Source organism: Coregonus clupeaformis, chromosome 31, assembly GCF_020615455.1.
Source record: "Coregonus clupeaformis isolate EN_2021a chromosome 31, ASM2061545v1, whole genome shotgun sequence".
Taxonomy (NCBI): Eukaryota; Metazoa; Chordata; class Actinopteri; order Salmoniformes; family Salmonidae; genus Coregonus; species Coregonus clupeaformis.
The window spans coordinates 45425009-45447272 of record NC_059222.1 but is presented as its reverse complement, the minus strand read 5'-3'; the positions used below and the strand labels follow the sequence as shown (position 1 = coordinate 45447272).

At 46.2% G+C, this 22264-nt stretch overlaps 1 protein-coding gene across 1 annotated transcript in view; it reads left to right on the top strand.

The window, feature by feature from the left end:
* Nucleotides 1–789: 789 nt before the first annotated feature.
* Nucleotides 790–22264, top strand: part of LOC121547769 (cAMP and cAMP-inhibited cGMP 3',5'-cyclic phosphodiesterase 10A-like) — a 150153-nt gene continuing 128678 nt past the window's right edge. Inside the window, exons 1-2 of the mRNA XM_041859186.2 lie at nucleotides 790–1328; nucleotides 17438–17572. Of these exons, the coding sequence (XP_041715120.1) occupies nucleotides 1265–1328; nucleotides 17438–17572 (199 nt within the window). The 5' untranslated portion in view covers nucleotides 790–1264. The remainder of the gene's footprint in view (nucleotides 1329–17437; nucleotides 17573–22264) is intronic.

Here is a 22264-nt window from a genome sequence, read left to right as displayed (position 1 = left end):
TGACTGACTGACTGCCTTTATATTATAATGACTGACTGCCTTTATATTATAATGACTGGCTGCCTTTGTATTATAATGACTGGCTGCCTTTATATTATAATGACTGGCTGCCTTTATATTATAATGACTGGCTGCCTTTATATTATAATGACTGACTGCCTTTATATTATAATGACTGACTGCCTTTATATTATAATGACTGGCTGCCTTTGTATTATAATGACTGGCTGCCTTCATGTTATAGTGACTGGCTGCCTTTATCATGCATCATGGTCTTCATCGGTGTAATGTTTGGCATATCTCTGGCCAGACTATTCATGTTCACTACATAGGGCAAAGTACTCTGATTTGGATTGTGCTACAATTTGTCAGAGAAAGAAATTTACTATTCGATGTTGAATCAAAGCCCTATACTAGGTATATAGCATATGGACGAGCCTAATGTTGGAGACAACGTGTAAATTGTGTTTCCATATAAATAAAAGAGCGCAAAGTGGGCCTATAGCTAATTCTATTAAAATGTGATTCTCCCTCTCTATTCTAATCCATTTGTCTTATTCCTCTTGTGGAGAAATCTCCAACGTCTTGCCTTTAACATCAATAAAATACAGAGGATGTAGGCGGTACAGCAGCAGTTACCAACCAATGATTTATGTATACATTGTTACCAACCCTGAGAAATCACACCCATGCACGCCCCTTTCCCCCTGACTGTCTGACTGCGGGACTGAAAACGCATAGCCTATATCGATCTGGCGACAGCTTTCGTGTGAACAGCACCCCGTCCGTCTCCAGAGAGTAGCTGACTGGCTGGGCATGTGGTGTGGAGGTGGCTCAGCAACGAGCGACACCCAGGAACGGTTAGCCTAACACAACAGCCAGCTGGAGGGACGGGAGTCAGCGTACAGCGTCGCCGCCAACTGTACGTTGCACTTCTCGGTTTATTTTCGCCGAGTACAGTAAACAGTACACTCCCATTTCTCCCTCCTCCCAGCCCGTGCGCCTCCCTCCGTTCGAGTGAGGGGGGAGACCCTTAAACGCTGCTGCTCTCGTCTATACGTTTACGTTACCGTGCTCATAACGGACCACGCACTGCTCACGGCATCCCCGGCTCGGTTGGCACGGGCTATTAGGACCTAGGACATATAATCTCCACGCATTCTGGACCAACGGTTGCAGTTCTAGTAGCGAGCAGAGAGGAACTGTACCCTGGTTTCGCTCCGTAGCTGGTCCCTCCAAGCGCTCTGCTCGCTCACAGGCAGACATGGAAGATGGTCCGTCTTCGACAAGCTGTTTTCGAAGGATTACGGACTGTTTTCTGGGCTCAAGTAAGTACTTTTCTGTGCAACAGTCAACCTGTTGAATGTGATCTTTTTACCAATGGGAACATGTATCCCACACGCATGTTTTATTATCCACGATTTGAACACGGGATTTTGTGGCTCTAGTTTTTGATTTTTGCCTCGATCAGAATTACATATTAGGATAATCCACGATTATGAATAGTTAATACACATTTCTCATTATGATCAATTGCAACTAGAACAATTTAGAAATATCCACCTTTCTGAATGACAAAAGATTGATAGCTGATCAGTGATAACATCCGAAACATGGGTGGGGATTTAACAGGAGGAGAGAACAGTAGAAACCACACCAGGTAGTGAATATGGAGTATGTATAGCCCTATACTTTACCAAGAAAGTAGCCTATATTTCTCAGCAGTAACGGGAGAAAAAAAATCCCCGGTCCACCACGTGTAGTACGGTTGATGTAGACATACGGCGCCGGTGGAGATGTTCACCGCACCGCTGTTTGACCCGTTTCACCACAACCGACTGACTGAAATAACATGGAATTGCCATTGACGATACCATAGTAAGGTTGGAGACTACGGTGCCACTCGCAAGGAAGAATGGCCTAAAAACAAATCCTTTATCCCCTTTGCAGTGACGAACCTAAATAATACTTTGGTGAACTGACATGTACATATTCAAAGTGTGATGTGTATGTTTAATGGCTGTTTTTGATTATTTTACTCTCAGCCAGAGCGCCAAAGACACATTTGCATTACGTGTAAACTTTTAATTACACATAAAAACAACAACATTTGTACAGTTAACTGATGCGAATGTAATGATTTAAACTGTGTTTACACACAGTAATACACAGCTATACTGTTACACTGACGAATACATGTTGTGGTTAATAACGGTTAACTACACAATACAAGTCAATTTATCGGTCTACATTTGAGAAGAATATTTAATTCAGGAATATTTTAAAAATAATCTAGGGACATGAAACAGATCGCAGAGCTATGATCTGAAAGCACAGCATTTGTGTTTCAGTATCAAAGTAGGCGTAGTTAGATAGTCTACTCAGTGGCATCATGTCAGTATATCTTAGGTTGTTGGTTGTAAGACTGAAATACAGGTATCTGCCAAGGCGCGTTGAAGCTGTTATGTCGGCTCGTGGTGGCCCAACACCCTATAAAGACACTTTAGTTGGTGTTTCCTTTATTTTTGGCAGTTACCTGAATCATTGAAAGGTCTTTTTAATTTAGGATAATCCTGACAGCACTTCCTGGGCCAGGTGAGATTGCTCCGGGATTGATTCATTGTGTCTGAGGGGAACTGAAGTCTGTCTCGCTGGGGGGAAAATACATACTTTTCATGCATCATCATCCTGTGTAATTTGTTTAGACAATAGCTTTTTGTCTACAGATTGAATAGAGCATTAAGACTCTGATGTCAGAACAAAACACAGGCACTTCAGCGATACAGATTCAAATCAAATCAAATTGTATTTGTCACATACACGTGTTTAGCAGATGTTATAGCGGGTGTAGCGAAATGCTTGTGCTTCTAGCTCTGACAGTGCAGTAATATCTAACAAGTAATATCTAACAATTTCACAACATATACCCAATACACACAAAACTAGTAAGGAATGGAATTTAAGAATATATACATATATGAACAAGCAATGACAGAGCGGCATGGACTAAGATACAGTAGAATATTATAGAATAGAATGCAGTATATACATATGAGATGAGTAGTGCAAGATATGTAAACATTATTAAAGTGACTAGTGTTCCATTTCTTAAAGTGGCCAGTGATTTCAATAGGCAGCAGCAGCCTCTAATGTGCTAGTGATGGCTATTTAACAGTCTGATGGCCTTGAGATAGAAGCTGTTTTTCATTCTCTGTCCCAGCTTTGATGCACCTGTACTGACCTCGCCTTCTGGATGATAGTGTGGTGAACAGGCAGTGGCTCGGGTGGTTGATGTCCTTGATTATCTTTTTGGCCTTCCTGTGACATCGGGTGCTGTAGGTGTCTTGGAGGGTGGGTAGTTTGCCCCCGGTAATGCGTTCGGCAGACCGCACCACCCTCTGGAGAGCCCTGCGGTTGCGGGCGGTGCAGTTGCCGTACCAGGCGGTGATACAGGCCGACAGGATGCTCTCAATTGTGCATCTGTAAAAGTTTGTGAGGGTTTTAGGTGCCAAGGCGAATTTCTTCAGCCTCCTGAGGTTGAAGAGGCTCTGTTGCGCCTTCTTCACCACACTGTCTGCGTGGGTGGATCATTTCAGTTTGTCAGTGATGTGTACGCCAAGGAACTTGAAGCTTTCCACCTTCTCCACTGCGGTCCCGTCGATGTGGATAGGGTGGTGCACCCTCTGCTGTTTCCTGAAGTCCACGATCCTCTCCTTTGTTTTGTTGACATTGAGTGAGAGGTTATTTTCCTGGCACCACTCCGCCAGGGCCCTCACCTCCTCCCTGTAGGCTGTCTCGTCATTGTTGGTAATCAGGCCTACTACTGTTGTGTTGTCTGCAAACTTGATGATTGAGTTGGAGGCGTGCTTGGCCACGCAGTCATGGGTGAACAGGGCGTACAGGAGTGGGCTGAGCATGCATCCTTGTGGGGCCCCAGTGTTGAGGATCAGCGAAGTGGAGATGTTGTTTCCTACCTTCACCACCTGGGGACGGCCCGTCAGGAAGTCCAGGACCCAGTTGCACAGGGCGGGGTTCAGACCCAGGGCCTCGAGCTTAATGATGAGCTTGGAGGGTACTATGGTGTTGAATGCTGAGCTATAGTCAAAGCATTCTTACATAGGTATTCCTCTTGTCCAGATGGGATAGGGCAGTGTGCAGTGTGATGGCTATTGCATCGTCTGTGGATCTATTGGGGCGGTAACAAATTGAAGTGGGTCTAGGGTGACAGGTAAGGTAGAGGTGATATGATCCTTGACTAGTCTCTCAAAGCACTTCATGATGACAGAGGTGAGTGCTACGGTGAAATAGTCATTTAGTTCAGTTACCTTTGCTTTCTTGGGTACAGGAACAATGGTGGCCATCTTGAAGCATGTGGGAACAGCAGACGGGGAAAGGGAGAGATTTAATATGTCTGTAAACACACCAGCCAGCTGGTCTGCGCATGCTCTGAGGACGCGGCTAGGGATGCCGTCTGGGCCGGCAGCCTTGCGGGGGTTAACATGCTTAAATGTCTTAATCACATCGGCCACGGAGAAGGAGAGGCCACAGTCCTTGGTAGTGGGCCTCGTCGGTGGCACTGTGTTATCCTCAAAGCGGCCGAAGAAGGTGTTTAGCTTGTCCGGGAGCAAGACGTCGGTGTCGGTCGTGGCTGGTTTCCTTTTGTAGTCTGTGATTGCCTGTAGACCCTGCCACATACGTCTCGTGTCTGAGCCGTTGAATTGCGTCTCCACTTTGTCTCTATACTGGTGTTTTGCCAGTTTAATTGCCTTGCGGAGTGAGTAGCTACACTGTTTGTATTCTGCCATATTCCCAGTCACCTTGCCATGGAGTCGTGGTCAGATTTGCCGAAAGGAGGGTGGGGAAGGGCCTTATAACCATCCCGGAAGTTCGAATAGCAATTCGAGGATTTTAGCAGCGCGACTACAACAGTCGATATGTTGATAGAACTTCGGCAGCCTAGTCCTGAAATTTGCTTTGTTAAAATCCCCTCGGCTACAATAAATGCAGCCTCAGGATATGTGGTTTCCAGTTTGCATAAAGTCCAGTGAAGTTCTTTGAGGGCTGTCGTATTATCGGCTTGAGGGGGGATATACACGGCCGTGACTTCAACCTAAGTAAATTCTCTTGGGAGATAATACGGTCTGCATTTGATTGTGAGGTATTCTAGGTCGGGTGAACAAAAGGACTTGAGTTCCTGTATGCTACTACAATTACACCATTAGTTGTGAAACACACACCTCCGCCCTTCTGCTTCCCAGAGAGATATTTATTCCTGTCTGCGCGATGAACTGAGAACCCATCTGGCTGGACCGATTTCGACAGAATATCCCAAGAGCGCCATGTTTCCGTGAAACAAAGTATGTTACAGGCCTTGATGTCTCTCTGGAAAGAAATCCTTGCCCGGAGCTCATCGACCTTGTTAACCAGAGACTGAACATTAGCGAGTAGAATACTTGGAAGCGGTGGGTGGTGTGCGCGCCTCCTAAGTCAAACCAGCAGGCCGCTCCGAGTGCCTCTCCTCCGCCGGCAATGTTTTGGGTCAGCCGCTGGAATCAGTTCAGTTGCCCTGGGGAGAGCAACCAAAGGATCTGCTTCGGGAAAGTCGTATTCCTGGTCGTAATGCTGGTGAGTTACCGTCGCTCTGATATCCAATAGTTTTCCCCGGCTGTATGTAATGATACAAAACACTTTCTGAGCTAATAATGTAAAAAAACAAAATACCGCAAAGTTTCCTAAGAGCTAGTCGCGAGGCCGCCATCTTCGTCGGCGCCAGGTACAGAGCATTAGGACTCTGAGGTCAGAACAAAACACAGGCACTTCAGCGATACAGATTGAATAGAGCCCTAGTGTGTGTTGGAGACTGTGCTTCGCTCTAGGGATGGGCACGGCTATTCGAATATTTAGAACGGACGTTAGTATTTGATTACTTGAGAGAGAATTCATTTTTTAGAGAAAAAAATACACCTATAAAAAAAAAAAAGGCTTTGTCTAAGATTAAAATGATCTATGTGACAATTTCTTCATAGCCTACAAGGATAGACCATTATATTATAAATGTTTTATAAAACAACAGTTTTATGACAGTTTTTCTGAGTGCTCCTCACAGGTATCCTACACACTTTCACTGTGTAGCTTGTTGTTATTGTGGGAGATTTCTAATCAATGCAAATTGGAATAAAAATTACGAAATTAAGTTGGCTAAATGAGAAGGAGTAGGCTCCCGAGTCAGCAGTCTAAGGCACTGCATCTCAGTGCTTGAGGCGTCACTACAGACCCCCTGGTTTGATTCCAGGCTGTATCACAACCGGTCGTGATTGGGAGTCCCACAGGGCGGTGCACAATTGGCCCAGCGTCGTCCGGGTTTGGCCGGTGTAGGCCGTCTCCCCCTTCCTCCCCCTTCCTCCCCCTTCTCGCCCCTCCTCACCATCTCCCCCCTCCTTCCCCCTCACCCATCTCCCCCTCACCCGTCTCCCCCCTCCTCACCCGTCTCCCCGTCTCTGCCTCCTCCCCCCTCCTCACCATCTTCCCCCTCCTCGCCCTTCTTCCCCCTCCTCACCCGTCTCCCCCTCCTCACCCATCTCCGCCTCCTCACCCGTCTCCCTCCTCCTCACCCGTCTCCCCCTCCTCAGCGTCCCCCCCTCACTCGTCTCCCTCCTCCTCACTCGTCTCCCTCCTCCTCACCCATCTCCCCCCTCCTCACCCGCCTCCCCGTCCTCACCATCTCCCCCTCCCCCTCACCATCACCCCCTCCTTACCATCTCACCCATCTCCCCTCCCGTCTCCCCCTACTCCCCCTCCTCACCCATCTCCCCCTCCCCCGTCTCCTCCCCCTCACCCGTCTCCCCCTCCTCACCCTTCTCACCCCTCCTCACCCTTCTCCCCCTCCTCATCCGTCTCCCCCCTCCTCATCCGTCTCCCTCCTCCTCATCCGTCTTCCTCCTCCTCAACCTTCTCCCCCCTCCTCCCCCTTCTTCCCCTCCTCACCCCTTCTTCCACCTCCTCACCCCTTCTCCCCCCTCCTCCCCCTTCTTCCCCCTTCTCCCCCTCCTCACCATCTCCCCCTCTTCCCCCTTCTCCCCCTCCTCACCATCTCCCCTTCTTCACCCTTCTCACCCGCCTCCCTCCTCAACCTTCTCCCCCTCCTCAACCTTCTCCCCCCCTCTCCCCCTTCTCCCCCTCCTCACCCTTCTTCCCACTCCTCACCCTTCTTCCCCCTCCTCCCACCTCCTCACCCTTCTCCCCCTCCTCACCCGCCTCCCCCTCCTCCCCCTTCTTCCCCCTCCTCACCATCTCCCCCCTCCTCCCCTTCTCCCACCTCCTCACCCCTTCTCCCCCTCCTCAACCTTCTCCCCCCTTCTTCCCCCTCCTCACCCTTCTTCCCCCCTCCTCACCTGCCTCCTCCTCACTTCTCCCCCTCCTCCCCTTCTTCCCCCTCCTCCCACCTCCTCACCCATCTCCCCCCTCCTCACCCGTCTCCCTCCTCCTCACCCTTCTCCCCTCCTCAGCCGTCCCCCTACTCGTCTCCCTCCTCCTCACTCGTCTCCCTCCTCCTCACCCGTCTCCCCCTCCTCACCCGTCTCCCCCCTCCCTACATCGCTGTAGCATCATAGCAGGGTCTCCAGCAGTACAGGAGCATCCTAGCAGGGTCTCCAGCAGTACAGGAGCATCCTAGCAGGGTCTCCAGCAGTACAGGAGCATCATCAAAACTCTTAACAAAAGTGTAAATATTTTAGTAAGATAGCTGTAAATGCAAAATACAGTTACTTTTGCCCTCCAAAGAGGGGAGTGTGGATTGGTCGATGGGCCAATAAAAATAAATAAATACAATGTTGCACATGAGATGCTAGATAGGTTGTGTGAGGGTCCGGGTGGGGAGTTGATGACATCTGAGGCTTGAACTCAGTCCTGTTCCCCTCGAGGACCAGTTCTCTTTCACTCAAACACAGGCTGGAGAAGAGGCTAGGAGGAGTGATGCAGACCACGATCTCCAGAGGGAATATACCCAGCTAGGACATTGGTTCCTTGGAAGTTGTGGGAACGTACATTTTTGGTTTCCCATTGGTTCTAGGAACGAAGGCATACGTTTCCGGACCAGTAAAACATAACTTTTTTAAACGTTCTAAGAACGAGTGGCGCAGTGGTCTAAGGCACTGCATCGCAGTGCTAGCTGTGCCACTAGAGATCCTGGTTCGAATCCAGGCTCTGTCGTAGCCGGCCGCGACCGGGAGACCCATGGGGCGGCGTACAATTGGTCCAGGGTAGGGGAGGGAATGGCCGGCAGGGATGTAGCTCAGTTGGTAGAGCATGGCGTTTGCAACGCCAGGGTTGTGGGTTCGATTCCCACGGGGGGCCGGTATGAATAAATAAAAATAAATAAATAATGTATGCACTCACTAACTGTAAGTCGCTCTGGATAAGAGCGTCTGCTAAATGACTAAAATGTAAATGTTGCCTGTTCTGGGAACGTAGATTTTTAGGTTGCAGGGAGGTTCTGAGAACGTTTTACTATGCTTCCCTGAAAGTTTTTCCTGGTAGGTTTTATTAACGTTCTGAGAACGGAAATTATAGGTTATTTGAAGGTAATTAAATAACGTTCTGAGAACATGTTTCAAGAAAACTTTTAATAGTACTGCTAGCTTAGTTTTAACCTCCAAGCACATATAGGACACATGGAAATGTATTTGCTTAGGCATTAATCATGCAAACACATTACTTTTTTTATTGTGTCACAGAGTCAGTGAGATTTGAATCTATGAGCTTATGTTCTCTATCCATGGAATTCAGTTTTTTTTTTACTCATACAAAGATGTTAATTTTAGTCTATTCAAACAGACCCCATTTCAAAGGAAACAAGCACTCATCAAGATCAGGTTTGGCCAATTAGTGGGCGTGGTCAACACACCTGAACACACTGAACAAGATAGAGGATAGACAGAGTTTTGTTGACGCGGAGAACAAAATGTATATGTGTTTAAATAACATTCTTAGAACATTCTATGAACGTTACAAATGTTTTCTTGTGGTTTTTATGGAAAGTTTTCATGTTTTGAGAACATGACTTTAAATAGAGCCATGAGGAAACCTGCAGAAAAAAATTATGCTGAAGTACTGAAATTCCCACAGAAGAACGTTGTTTCTTAACGTTCTCTGAACATTCTGAGAACATTTCTTTAAATAGAACAATGAGGAAACATGTAGGAGACTTTATGCTGAAGAACGTTGTCGGAAGGTTCAATGCAAAATGACCATAGGACAGCCACCGAGCACTAAGAAACATATGGTTCTCAGAACGTTGTGTGCTAACTGGGTAGTGACAGCGTAGAGCAGAGCAGACCTAAAAAAAAAGAATAAAGATTTGCTCTGCTTTGTAGAATGACAGAGATAAGGATGTAGGGCCTACTGTATCCACAGGCTGAATTGAGCAGACCTAAAAAAAAAAAAAAGTTTAATGACTAAAAGATCTGCTTTGTAGAATAAGGACAGATTGTTGATGGTTTGGGTGGATTTTAGTATAGTTTCTCTCCCTGTTCTCCCATGGTAACCTATCAAGAAGGCGTCACATTTCGAGATGTTGTCCTTTGTAGTGCTTTTCTTCCCTCGTGTCTTCTCGTGGACTTTGTGTTTCCTTCTGAACGTTCTGTAACACTGTAACCTTCTGAATATAGACGCCGGGTTTTACTCAGTAAACTCAGGACAGAGAGATTGGGTTTCAGTTTGATGTAAAACATATGAAGAATACAGGTATTACTGTCACCACATAATGCCAACGGAAATAACAGTTTATCCAGATACACAAAAATAATACTTAAAGAGCAATGGCATTGACAGTAGAAGAACTGCCTACCGCTGTTATTTGGCTACATGAAACTGACACCAGACTGATTTGATAGAGTTGAAACTGACACCAGAGACTGATGGATAGGGTTGCTTGCTGGGTGCAGACTGATGGATAGGGTTGCTTGCTGGGTGCAGACTGATGGATAGGGTTGCTTGCTGGGTGCAGACTGATGGATATGAGTTGCTTGCGTGGTGCAGACTGATGGATAGGGTTGCTTGCTGGGTGCAGACTGATGGATATGAGTTGCTTGCTGGGTGCAGACTGATGGATATGGTTGCTTGCTGGGTGCAGACCGATGGATAGGGTTGCTTGCTGGGTGCAGACTGATGGATAGGGTTGCTTGCTGGGTGCAGACTGATGGATAGGGTTGCTTGCGGGGTGCAGACTGATGGATAGGGTTGCTTGCTGGGTGCAGACTGATGGATATGAATTGCTTGCGGGGTGCAGACTGATGGATAGGGTTGCTTGCTGGGTGCAGACTGATGGATATGAGTTGCTTGCTGGGTGCAGACTGATGGATAGGGTTGCTTGCTGGGTGCAGACCGATGGATAGGGTTGCTTGCTGGGTGCAGACTGATGGATATGAGTTGCTTGCAGGGTGCAGACTGATGGATAGGGTTGCTTGCTGGGTGCAGACTGATGGATAGGGTTGCTTGCTGGGTGCAGACTGATGGATAGAGTTGCTTGCTGGGTGCAGACTGATGGATATGAGTTGCTTGCTGGGTGCAGACTGATGGATAGGGTTGCTTGCTGGGTGCAGACTGATGGATAAGAGTTGCTTGCTGGGTGCAGACTGATGGATAGGGTTGCTTGCTGGGTGCAGACTGATGGATATTACTGTTAAGAGAAATATGGAAATAAAGAGAGAAATGTTCCAGAACCTCTCACTTTCGGTTATTTGGAAATGAAATCATCTTCAAAATATCGCTATTTTTAAAACAAGCCATAGAAAGTTGGTTGCAATTTCAGTTTAATCCACCAGAAAATACAGAACAAATATTACATCAAATATTATGGTTAAATTCAAATATACTAATTGATAAAAAAAAGCAATATTTTTGGAATAAATGTTTAAAAACTGTATAATTTTTGTAAATTATATCATAAATAGGACTGGTGGAGTTATGTCACACATGCAGCTAACAAAAATATATGGACATGTCTGCTCTACTCAAAATTACAACCAACTAATTGCAGCATTACCGCTAAAAATGGAAGAGGCAAGTGGAAGGGGGAGAAGGTGAGGAACTTGTCTGTCGGCATTAAAGACCAAATTGGATAAAGAAACATTGTGATAAATAAAAAGTACAGCAGTGCCATATATATTCCATGACACACGGTTTATGAACTGATACACAAAACGACGCTGGATTAAAAATGTAGAGTTTTTCAATTAAAATTATTATTTAAAAAAATCTTGCAACCAATATAATGTTATATATATATATATGGGGGATACAATCATCCCAGCTCTGCAGATTTTTCTGCGAAGAGACAGAATCATTAGATCATTTGTTTTGGTACTGTCCATTTGTAGCTTGTTTTTGGTCGAAGGTTCAGGAATGGCTGAAGAATTGCAACATTTACCTGGAGCTAACTCTGCAAATGGCACTGCTGGGTGATTTAAAAAGTCATAGTCAATCGATCAATAATATAATAATACTCTTAGCAAAAATATTTATCTTTAATTTACAATATGTAGAATCTATGAGAATACAAAGGTTCAGAACTTTTGTGAAACATCACAGCACAGTAGAAAAATAAATGGCAAATAGAAACTGGATGGTGTTTCAGAGATAGATGGGAGGGGTTGAGTGGAGCTGAAGGATGGGACGAATAACAAATTAAAAGATAACTATTGTAAAATATACTGTGTCCGTAAAATGTATATAGTATGTATAAACTGGAAGTAGAAGCCTAATTGTTGTTGTCCATTAGTTTACTCCAATTAGGGTTAGGGGAAAATAATAAAGGATAAAATACATAAAATATATATAAAGGATAAAAAGAGATGGAAATAAAGAGGGAAATATATATAAAATGTGTTTTAAGGTTTTTATTAAATTGTCCTAACAACATCTTAAAAGATGGCTGTGATGTGTTTTCATGTTCGATAGAATTAGGAGAGATATTTTTCTTTAGTGGTTTAACCATGGTGCTATTAGATGACTAGAGGAGCATGTTAGGGTGAGTGTGTGTGTGTGTATATGTGTGTGTCTGTGTGCGTCCGTGTGTGCGCGCGTGTGCGTGTACATGTTCACGACTGGGAAGGATAATTGTTTTACTGTAACTGTTAAAACGACGAGAGAATGCAAGGCATTTAGGACACAAATATGTTCAACAATTTGACCTCTTCAAATAACCATGTCCACTGTTCTGTCCATCTTTGTTTCACAACAAATTATGTGATTATGTGATGATAGAAGCAGTTTTTCCCATTTATCATTGATGTGGTATCAGCGATCCCAGAGAGGGAAAGAGACATGCTATTAAGTGCCTCGTTCCGAATGGCACTCTATTCCCCATGGACCCTGGTCTAAAGTAGTGCACTATATAGGGTATAGGGTGCCATTTGGGACTCAGAACCAGAGGTCAATCAAGACACTGACCAAGACCTGACTTGACCACAGTGGTCTGAGGGGAGAAGCACCAGCACACATACACGCACACACACCTCATGATGAGCGGTAGACCACACTATTTACCAAGAGAGTTTTCATCTATGTTTTTTGTAGCTGTCTGTTTACCACCACAAACCGATGCTGGCACTAAGACCGCACTCAACGAGCTGTATAGGGCCATAAGAAAAAACAAGAAAATGCTCATCCAGAGGCGGCGCTCCTAGTGGCCGGTGATTTTAATGCAGGAAAACTTACATCCGTTTTACCTAATTTCTACCAGCATGTCACGTGTGCAACTAGAGGTGAAAAAAACTGTAGATATCCTTTACTCAACACACAGAAACAAATCCAAAGCTCTGCCTCACCCTCCATTTGGCAAATCTGACTATAACTCTATCCTCCTGATTCCTGCTTACAAGCAAAAACCCAAACAGGAAGTACCAGTGACGCTCTCAACATGGACTGTTTCGCTAGCGCAGACTGGAATATGTTCCGGGACTTATCCTTTGGCATTGAGGAGTTTACCACATCAGTCACCGGCTTCATTAATAAGTGCATCGATGACGTCGTCCCCACAGTGACCGTACGTACTGGCTTGGTGCGGGGAGCAGGAACGGGCCGGACCGGGCTGACGACGCGCACCACTGGCTTGGTGCGCGTCGCCAGCCCGGCCCGGCCCGTTCCTGCTCCCCGCACCAAGCCTGTGGTGCGCGTCGCCAGCCCGGCCCGGCCCGTATCTGCTCCCCGCACCAAGCAAGTGGTGCGCGTCATCAGCCCAGTCCGGCCCGTTCCTGCTCCCCGCACCAAGCCAGTGGTGCGCGTCGCCAGCCCGGTCCGGCCTATTCCTGCTCCCCGCACCAAGCCAATGGTGCGCGCCGTCCGCCCGTTCAAGCCACCCGTCCCGCTCCGCCCCCGCAGCCAATGGTGCGCGTCGTCAGCCCGGTCCGGCCCGTTCCTGCTCCCCTCTCGCCCTCGTGGTCTGGCCCTGCTGGTCCGGCACAGCCCGTGCCTGTTCCACCGGTGCCTGGTCAGGCACCAGTCAGCTGCTCCACACCGGAGCCTGAGCAATCCGCTCCACCGGTGTTCAGTCCAGCTCCGGCCAGCAGGGCCAGACCACGAGGGCGAGAGAGAGAGTGGTGGTCACGCCCGGAGCCGGATCCGCCTCCGAAGCAGAATGCCCACCCGGCCCCTCCCCTGTTGGGTTTAGTTGGCGCGGTCGCAGTCCGCGCCAACTATGCTGGCACTACTAAGCCCGTACTTTACATAGACCGGTGTGGCATAATCATTCAGAGCTGCATTAGGCCTGTATGCAAATAGATCATTGCCATATATGGATCTGTGCCATTTACTTTGAACTGGACTGTGTTTACAGCATGAGCGGTTGTGAGTAGATGCGCTTGTTTTGAGATCAAAGCGAGAGCTGCATGTAGCCACGTGTGCACATTTTGTTCATATCCTTTGCTAGTTAGTGAGTTATTAGCCCAGTTATAGATCATTTGTAGTCAGCAATAGGGGAGTGATTGCTTCCTCCAAGAGCACAACACGTGTACATTTCTAGACATCTTTGAAAAGCGAGTCAGGTAAAGAGCTTTTTTTTGTCTTAAAGGGGCAGTGTTTTATTTTGATACAGGCTTGAATAAGCTAAGTAGCCAATAGGCAGAGGGTAGCATAATTTGTCTTGATTCTCTGTAATAATGGTATGGGAATAATAATGCATTTTATTTTGTAAAGTGGTTTCTTGCATCAAACAACACAACAACATTTTCAGTCACCTCCTTGTCTGAAGGACAAGTGGATAAACAGGTTAATGCCAAGCCCTGCATGTTTTTTTTTCAAAAGTCTCATGGAAAGTAGGCCTACATTGAACACCACAAATTGGCTGCTCCTGTAGGCTGAGTGATAGAACATCTAGTTCCATGTTAAAATGTTATGGGATGCATTATCTCCATTGTTTTTGATGGTAGGCCACTCTGGTAGTATCTGTCCTATATCTCTCTCTGTCCTCTATCTATCTCTGTTCTCTATCTCTCTCTGTTCTATATCTCTCTCTATCCTCTATCTCTCTCTGTCCTCTATCTCTCTCTGTTCTCTATCTCTCTCTGTCCTCTATCTCTCTCTGTCCTCTATCTATCTCTGTTCTCTATCTCTCTCTGTCCTCTATCTCTCTCTGTTCTCTATCTCTCTCTGTCCTCTATCTCTCTCTGTTCTCTATCTATCTCTGTCCTCTATCTCTCTCTGTTCTATATCTCTATATATCCTCTATCTCTCTCTGTCCTTTATCTCTCTCTGTCCTCTATCTCTCTCTGTCCTCTATCTCTCTCTGTTATCTATCTCTCTCTGTCCTATATCTCTCTCTGTCCTTTATCTCTCTATGTCCTCTATCTATCTCTGTCCTCTATCTCTCTCTGTTCTCTATCTCTCTCTTTCTCTATCTCTCTCTGTTCTATATCTCTCTCTATCCTCTATCTCTCTCTGTCCTCTATCTCTCTCTGTTCTCTATCTCTCTCTGTTCTATATCTCTCTCTATCCTCTATCTCTCTCTGTCCTCTATCTCTCTCTGTTCTCTATCTCTCTCTGTCCTCTATCTCTCTCTGTCCTCTATCTATCTCTGTCCTCTATCTCTCTCTGTCCTCTATCTCTCTCTGTCCTCTATCTATCTCTGTCCTCTATCTCTCTCTGTCCTCTATCTATCTCTGTCCTCTATCTATCTCTGTCCTCTCTCTCTATCCTCTATCTCTCTCTGTCCTCTATCTCTGTCCTCTATAATAATAATATAATAATATGCCATTTAGCAGATGCTTTTATCCAAGGAATCGTTCTGTAAAAGTCATGAAATACCTTAAATTTAAGTTCCTTGAATTTGCTCAGAATGTTCCAAAGCTAAGCAACTATCCTGCACCATTCCCAGAAAGTTGTGGGAAGGTTGTATACAAAATAACCACAGGACGACCACACTCTCTCCAAGCTCTAAGAAACAGAGGGTTCTCAGAACGTTTTGTGCTAGCTGGGTAGAGCATGGCGTTTTAGATGTCCTGTAGTGTTTTTATGTACTCTTTTATTGTATTATTTTAAGTCTGGAACGATTCTTAAACGCATTTTAAATAAAGTTGGATTTAATTTGGATACATTTGGGACGTGACCACTTCGGTAATCCAAACTACAGTAGATATCCTCCGTCTTCCTAGTGTCATGTAAAAAATGTATTCATCAATAATGCAGAAACCTCAATGGCCCAACTCTCTAAATACATGGCTCTGACCCAAACTAGATATCTTCCTTCTTCTCTGTGAGGAACAGAAACCTTCCTGTCTGATTCTCCATATTGTGATGTTACAATAGAGATCAAAAGAGGTCTCATCTTTGTCATTTTAATAATTTAGGAGACACTCTTATCCAGAGCGACTTACAGTAGTAATTAGGTTTAAGTGCCTTGCTCACGGGCACATCGACAGAGTCTTGTCGGCTCGGGAATTCAAACCAGCAGCCTTTCAGTTACTGGCCCAACGCTCTAACCACTAGGCTATCTGCCGTAGAATGGGCAGTGCTGTTGAGGCTATCTCCGTGTTAAAGTAGTCCATTTTCTTCTTCTTTTGTGTTTGAAAAAAGTGTAAAGCTAATATTGGTGATTTACCGCCGTTTTGTATTGATGGAGTCCTGAATCAAATCTTGTGTCTCATTCATTTATTGTGGCAGCTAGATGGCGGTGATATAGCTTCTAGCCATTTACTAACCATAGGACCCAATTTGAAGAAGAAGACAATGCTCTGATCATCGGCTGATCGCTCCCAACCCCCATAGGAATCCCCGCCCAGTTGACTACTTTAAAATGGTGGAAGCCCTCAATGGCAGTGTCCATACAAAAAGGGGTTATATCTAAGTTGAGTCCTATAACTATCTCTATGGATGTCACATATCCAGTCCCCTTTGCTGGGGCTTGGGCATAGACCACAGTCAGTGTTTATTCTGTCTACAGAACAGGTGGTGCCAAACTAGTGGGCTATTCAGAAAACTAGGCGCAAAATCAATAGTCTCAATACTTACAAAATACACACACACACACACACACACACACACACACACACACACACACACACACACACAGAGAGAGAGAGAGAGGACAGTGCAGAAAGTCAGTGATGGTTCACTGATGTCCTGGCAAATGGCTGTTCTCCCCGTCGTCCCCGACAACACACATAATAAACAGCAGCTCTTAACAGAGCTCTCAACAACCTAATTGGCCATTAAGCAACACTCCAGTCCTCTTCTCCCCCCCTTCTATCCCTCCTTCCTCTAGCTGCCTGTGTTGGGCCCCCCCCTGTCCCCAGAGACGCAGCAGCAGTACCGCCACTGTCTTGGTCACCACCATCCCAGCGGACAAAGCTGCTTGGAATGACGTCATGATATTAATCAGCGTTGCCACCTGGGACACTGTGTTATGTGTGTTTACGTGAAGCTAAATCCCCCTTGGTCAAAAAACAGACTCCTCCTCTTTTCTGTTCTCTGCCAATAGAATTAAATATATCATGAATTAGTAAATAAAAGAGGTAACATATAATACATTATTGAATGAATGATGTAATGAATGAATAAAAAATATATAATAAATGAAAAATGTAATGAATGAATGAAATATATAATGAATGAATGATGTAATGAATGAATGGTGTAATGAATGAATGAAATATATAATTAATGTAATTATGTAATGAATGAATTAAATATATAATGAATGAAAGATGTAATGAATGAATGGTGTAATGAATGAATGAAATATATAATGAATTAATTATGTAATGAATGAATGAAATATATAATGAATTAATGATATAATGAATGAAATATATAATGAATTATGTAATGAATGAAAGATGTCATGAATGAATTATGTAATGAATGAAATTCAACATATAAGGAATAAAAGATGTATTGAACGAATGAAAGAGCTAGATGTCCTCCTCTGTCCTGTGTTGTCGTGTAGGTCTGACGGATGACCAAGTGAAGGCGTATCTTTCCCTTCACCCTCAGATGCTGGATGAGTTTGTGTCGGAGAGCGTGAGTTCAGAGACGCTGGACAGATGGCACAAGAGGAAGAGCTGTGGCATCCAGCCTGCAGGTAACACACTCACGACACTCTGGTACATCTGTCTCAATGGAGCAGCTGCTAGTCTATAAAGGATTTGTTTCGTTTTTTAATGAAGACTTTATGAATGCCCTATAAAGCCTTTATACGAGCAGTGGGCCTACACATCCATCTCCACGGAGGACAAGCTAACCACAGTTGTTTGTAAGTGATTCGTGAATCATTTATGCAGTGCTTATGAAGTGCTTTATGAATTGCCGTTTAGTAGATGTTTTTTATACAAAGCGACTTAGAGTCATGTGTGCATACATTTTTTACGTATGAGTGTCCCCGGGAATCGAACCCACAATCTTGGTGTTGCAAGCACCATGCTCCACCAGCCGAGCCACACAGGACCAGGGAACGACCACCGCTCCTGTCGCATTGGTCACCACCACCATCTCAATGGAGCGTCAGCTAGCAGCTATCCATTGTTAGCATAGGTTAACCTCGTTGGGTACAGAGCCCATTGTTTTGGATGTGAGGCTGCATGCACATTGTTACATTTCGATTTTTACATTTTTAGTCATTTAGCAGACGCTCTTATGCAGAGCGACTGACTTACAGTTAGTGCATTAATTTTAAGGTATCCAGCCTTGTGTGTCTACTTTAATCACGTACAGTGAGGGAAAAAAGTATTTGATCCCCTGCTGATTTTGTAAGTTTGCCCACTGACAAAGAAATTATCAGTCTATAATTTTAATGGTATGTTTATTTGAACAGTGAGAGACAGAATAACAACAAAAAAATCCAGAAAAACGCATGCCAAAAATGTTATATATTGATTTGCATTTTAATGAGGGAAATAAGTATTTGACCCCCTCTCAATCAGAAAGATTTCTGGCTCCCAGGTGTCTTTTATACAGGTAACGAGCTGAGATTAGGAGCACACTCTTAAAGGAAGTGCTCCTAATCTCAGTTTGTTACCTGTATAAAAGACACCTGTCCACAGAAGCAATCAATCAATCAGATTCCAAACTCTCCACCATGGCCAAGACCAAAGAGCTCTCCAAGGATGTCAGGGACAAGATTGTAGACCTACACAAGGCTGGAATGGGCTACAAGACCATCTCCAAGCAGCTTGGTGAGAAGGTGACAACAGTTGGTGCGATTATTTGCAAATGGAAGAAACACAAAAGAACTGTCAATCTCCCTCAGCCTGGGGCTCCATGCAAGATCTCACCTCGTGGAGTTGCAATGATCATGAGAACGGTGAGGAATCAGCCCAGAACTACACGGGAGGATATTGTCAATGATCTCAAGGCAGCTGGGACCATAGTCACCAAGAAAACAATTGGTAACACACTACGCCGTGAAGGACTGAAATCCTGCAGCACCCGCAAGGTCCTCCTGGTCAAGAAAGCACATATACAGGCCCGTCTGAAGTTTGCCAATGAACATCTGAATGATTCAGAGGAGAACTGGGTGAAAGTGTTGTGGTCAGATGAGACCAAAATGGAGCTCTTTGGCATCAACTCAACTCGCCGTGTTTGGAGGAGGAGGAATGCTGCCTATGACCCCAAGAACACCATCCCCACCGTCAAACATGGAGGTGGAAACATTATGCTTTGGGGGTGTTTGTCTGCTAAGGGGACAGGACAACTTCACCGCATCAAAGGGACGATGGACGGGGCCATGTACCGTCAAATCTTGGGTGAGAACCTCCTTCCCTCAGCCAGGGCATTGAAAATGGGTCGTGGATGGGTATTCCAGCATGACAATGACCCAAAACACACGGCCAAGGCAACAAAGGAGAGGCTCAAGAAGAAGCACATTAAGGTCCTGGAGGTGCCTAGCCAGTCTCCAGACCTTAATCCCATAGAAAATCTGTGAAGGGAGCTGAAGGTTCGAGTTGCCAAACGTCAGGCTCGAAACCTTAATGACTTGGAGAAGATCTGCAAAGAGGAGTGGGACAAAATCCCTCCTGAGATGTGTGCAAACCTGGTGGCCAACTACAAGAAATGTCTGACCTCTGTGATTGCCAACAAGGGTTTTGCCACCAAGTACTAAGTCATGTTTTGCAGAGGGGTCAAATACTTATTTCCTTCATTAAAATGCAAATCAACTTATAACCTTTTTGACATGCGTTTTTCTGGATTTTGTTGTTGTTATTCTGTCTCTCACTGTTCAAATAAACCTACCATTAAAATTATAGACTGATCATGTCTTTGTCAGTGGGCAAAATCAGCAGGGGATCAAATACTTTTTTTCCCTCACTGTAAGTGTGTGATAGAGAGAACAGTAGACACAGAAAGAAAGGGAGGAGAGAGAAAAAGAGGAGAGAGGGAGAGAGAGGGAGAGAGAGAGAGAGAGAGGGGGAGAGAGAGAGAGAGAGAGGGGGAGAGGAGAGAGAGAGAGAGGGAGAGGGAGAGAGGGAGGAGAGAGAGAGGAGAGAGAGAGAGGGAGGGAGGAGAGAGAGAGAGAGAGAGAGAGAGAGAGAGAGAGAGAGAGAGAGAGAGAGAGAGAGAGAGGAGAGAGAGAGAGAGAGAGGGGGAGAGAGAGAGAGGGAGGAGAGAGGAGAGAGAGAGAGAGAGAGAGGGGAGAGAGAGGGAGAGAGAGAGAGAGAGAGAGAGAGAGAGAGAGAGAGAGAGAGAGGGGGAGAGAGAGGGAGGAGAGAGAGAGAGAGAGAGAGAGAGAGAGAGAGAGAGAGAGAGAGAGAGAGAGAGGGAAGAGAGAGAGAGGGGGAGAGAGGGAGAGAGGAGAGGGGGAGAGAGGAGAGAGAGAGAGGGGAGAGAGGGGGGAGAGAGAGAGGGGGAGAGAGAGGGGGAGAGAGAGAGGGGGGAGAGAGAGAGGGAGCGAGAGATGGAGAGGGAGAGAGGGGGAGCGAGAGAGAGAGAGAGGAGAGAGAGCAAGAGGAGATGGGGAGAGAGAGCGAGAGAGAGCGAGAGGAGAGGGGGAGAGAGAGAGAGGGGAGAGAGCGGGGAGAGAGAGAGAGAGAGAGAGGGGAGCCAGAGGGGAGAGAGAGAGGAGAGAGAGAGAGGAGAGAGGGGAGAGAGCGAGAGAGAGTGAGAGGAGAGAGAGAGAGAGTGGGGAGAGAGAAAGGGGGAGAGAGCGGGGAAGAGAGAGAGAGAGAGGGAGCGAGAGAGGGAGAGGGAGAGGGAGAGAGAGAGTACGAGAGAGAGAGAGGGAGCGAGAGAGGGAGAGGGAGAGAGGGGGCGAGAGGGGGGGAGAGAGAGAGAGAGAGAGAGGGAGGTGAGAGAGAGAGGGTCTGCGAGAGGGGGGGAGATAGAGAGAGATGGGGGGAGAGAGAGAGAGAAAGAGAGGGAGGTGAGAGAGAGGGGGAGCGAGAGGGGGGGAGAGAGAGAGAGAGAGAGATGGGGGAGAGAGAGAGAGAAAGAGAGGGAGGTGAGAGAGAGAGGGTCTGCTGGGTCTCTACGGGTCATTAGACGTGTTTGGAACGGGCAAGTTGAGTATGCCCGATGCGCACACACACAGAGGGCGCTTGCCTCACAGACCAAGCACATCCATCAATGGCCCACAGGCCTGGCTGGCCCTCCGCCCAGCTCTCCTACTGACGTCAGAAACAACCTCCTGGGACCAACGCCGGCCTGAATGGGGGCAGGCTGTGTGTTTGTGTGTGTGGTGTGTGTGCGGGCGTGTGTGTGTGTGTGCGTTTGTGTGTGTACGTGTGCGTGTGGGCAGGCGTGTGTTATGTGTGGAGTGGGGTAGCCAAGGGTGTGGGTGTGTGTTGGTAGATGTTTTTTTATTTTTATTTTATTATTATTTTTTGTCGCATTTTGGAGCCATTTTCAGGGTAAGATAAGGTATCAGCAATATTAAAGCTGACCAACCCCCCTCACCCAAAAAGGAGAAAAAAATAAAGGTAAGGTAGGGTAAGATAAGGCCCCCCTGTAGCTCAGTTGGTACGCCAGGGTTGTGGGTTCGCTTCCCAGGGGGGACCAATATGAAAAATGTATGCACTCACTAACTGGAAGTCGCTCTGGATAAGAGCGTCTGCTAAATGACTAAAATGTAAATGTAAATAAGGTAGAGTAGAGTAGGGTAGGGTAGGATTAGGCAGTGTAGGGTATGTTTGGTAATCTACAGCTCTGGGTCTCTCTAAGATGGCCTCTATTAGGCTATGCTGAGAGAGGACTGACTCAGAGCCTGGATCAGATTGAGAACACACAAATGCCTCACAAGACTCTCTGTGACTGTGTGGTCACTCAGGGTCACTGACAAGACTCTCTGTGACTGTGTGGTCACTCAGGTTCACTGACAAGACTCTCTGTGACTGTGTGGTCACTCAGGGTCACTGACAAGACTCTCTGTGACTGTGTGGTCAATCAGGGTCACTGACAAGACTCTCTGTGACTGTGTGGTCACTCAGGGTCACTGACAAGACTCTCTGTGACTGTGTGGTCAATCAGGGTCACTGACAAGACTCTCTGTGACTGTGTGGTCAATCAGGGTCACTGACAAGACTCTCTGTGACTGTGTGGTCACTCAGGGTCACTGACAAGACTCTCTGTGACTGTGTGGTCACTCAGGGTCACTGACAAGACTCTCTGTGACTGTGTGGTCACTCAGGGTCACTGACAAGACTCTCTGTGACTGTCTGGTCACTCAGGGTCACTGACAAGACTCTCTGTGACTGTGTGGTCACTCAGGGTCACTGACAAGACTCTCTGTGACTGTGTGGTCAATCAGGGTCACTGACAAGACTCTCTGTGACTGTGTGGTCAC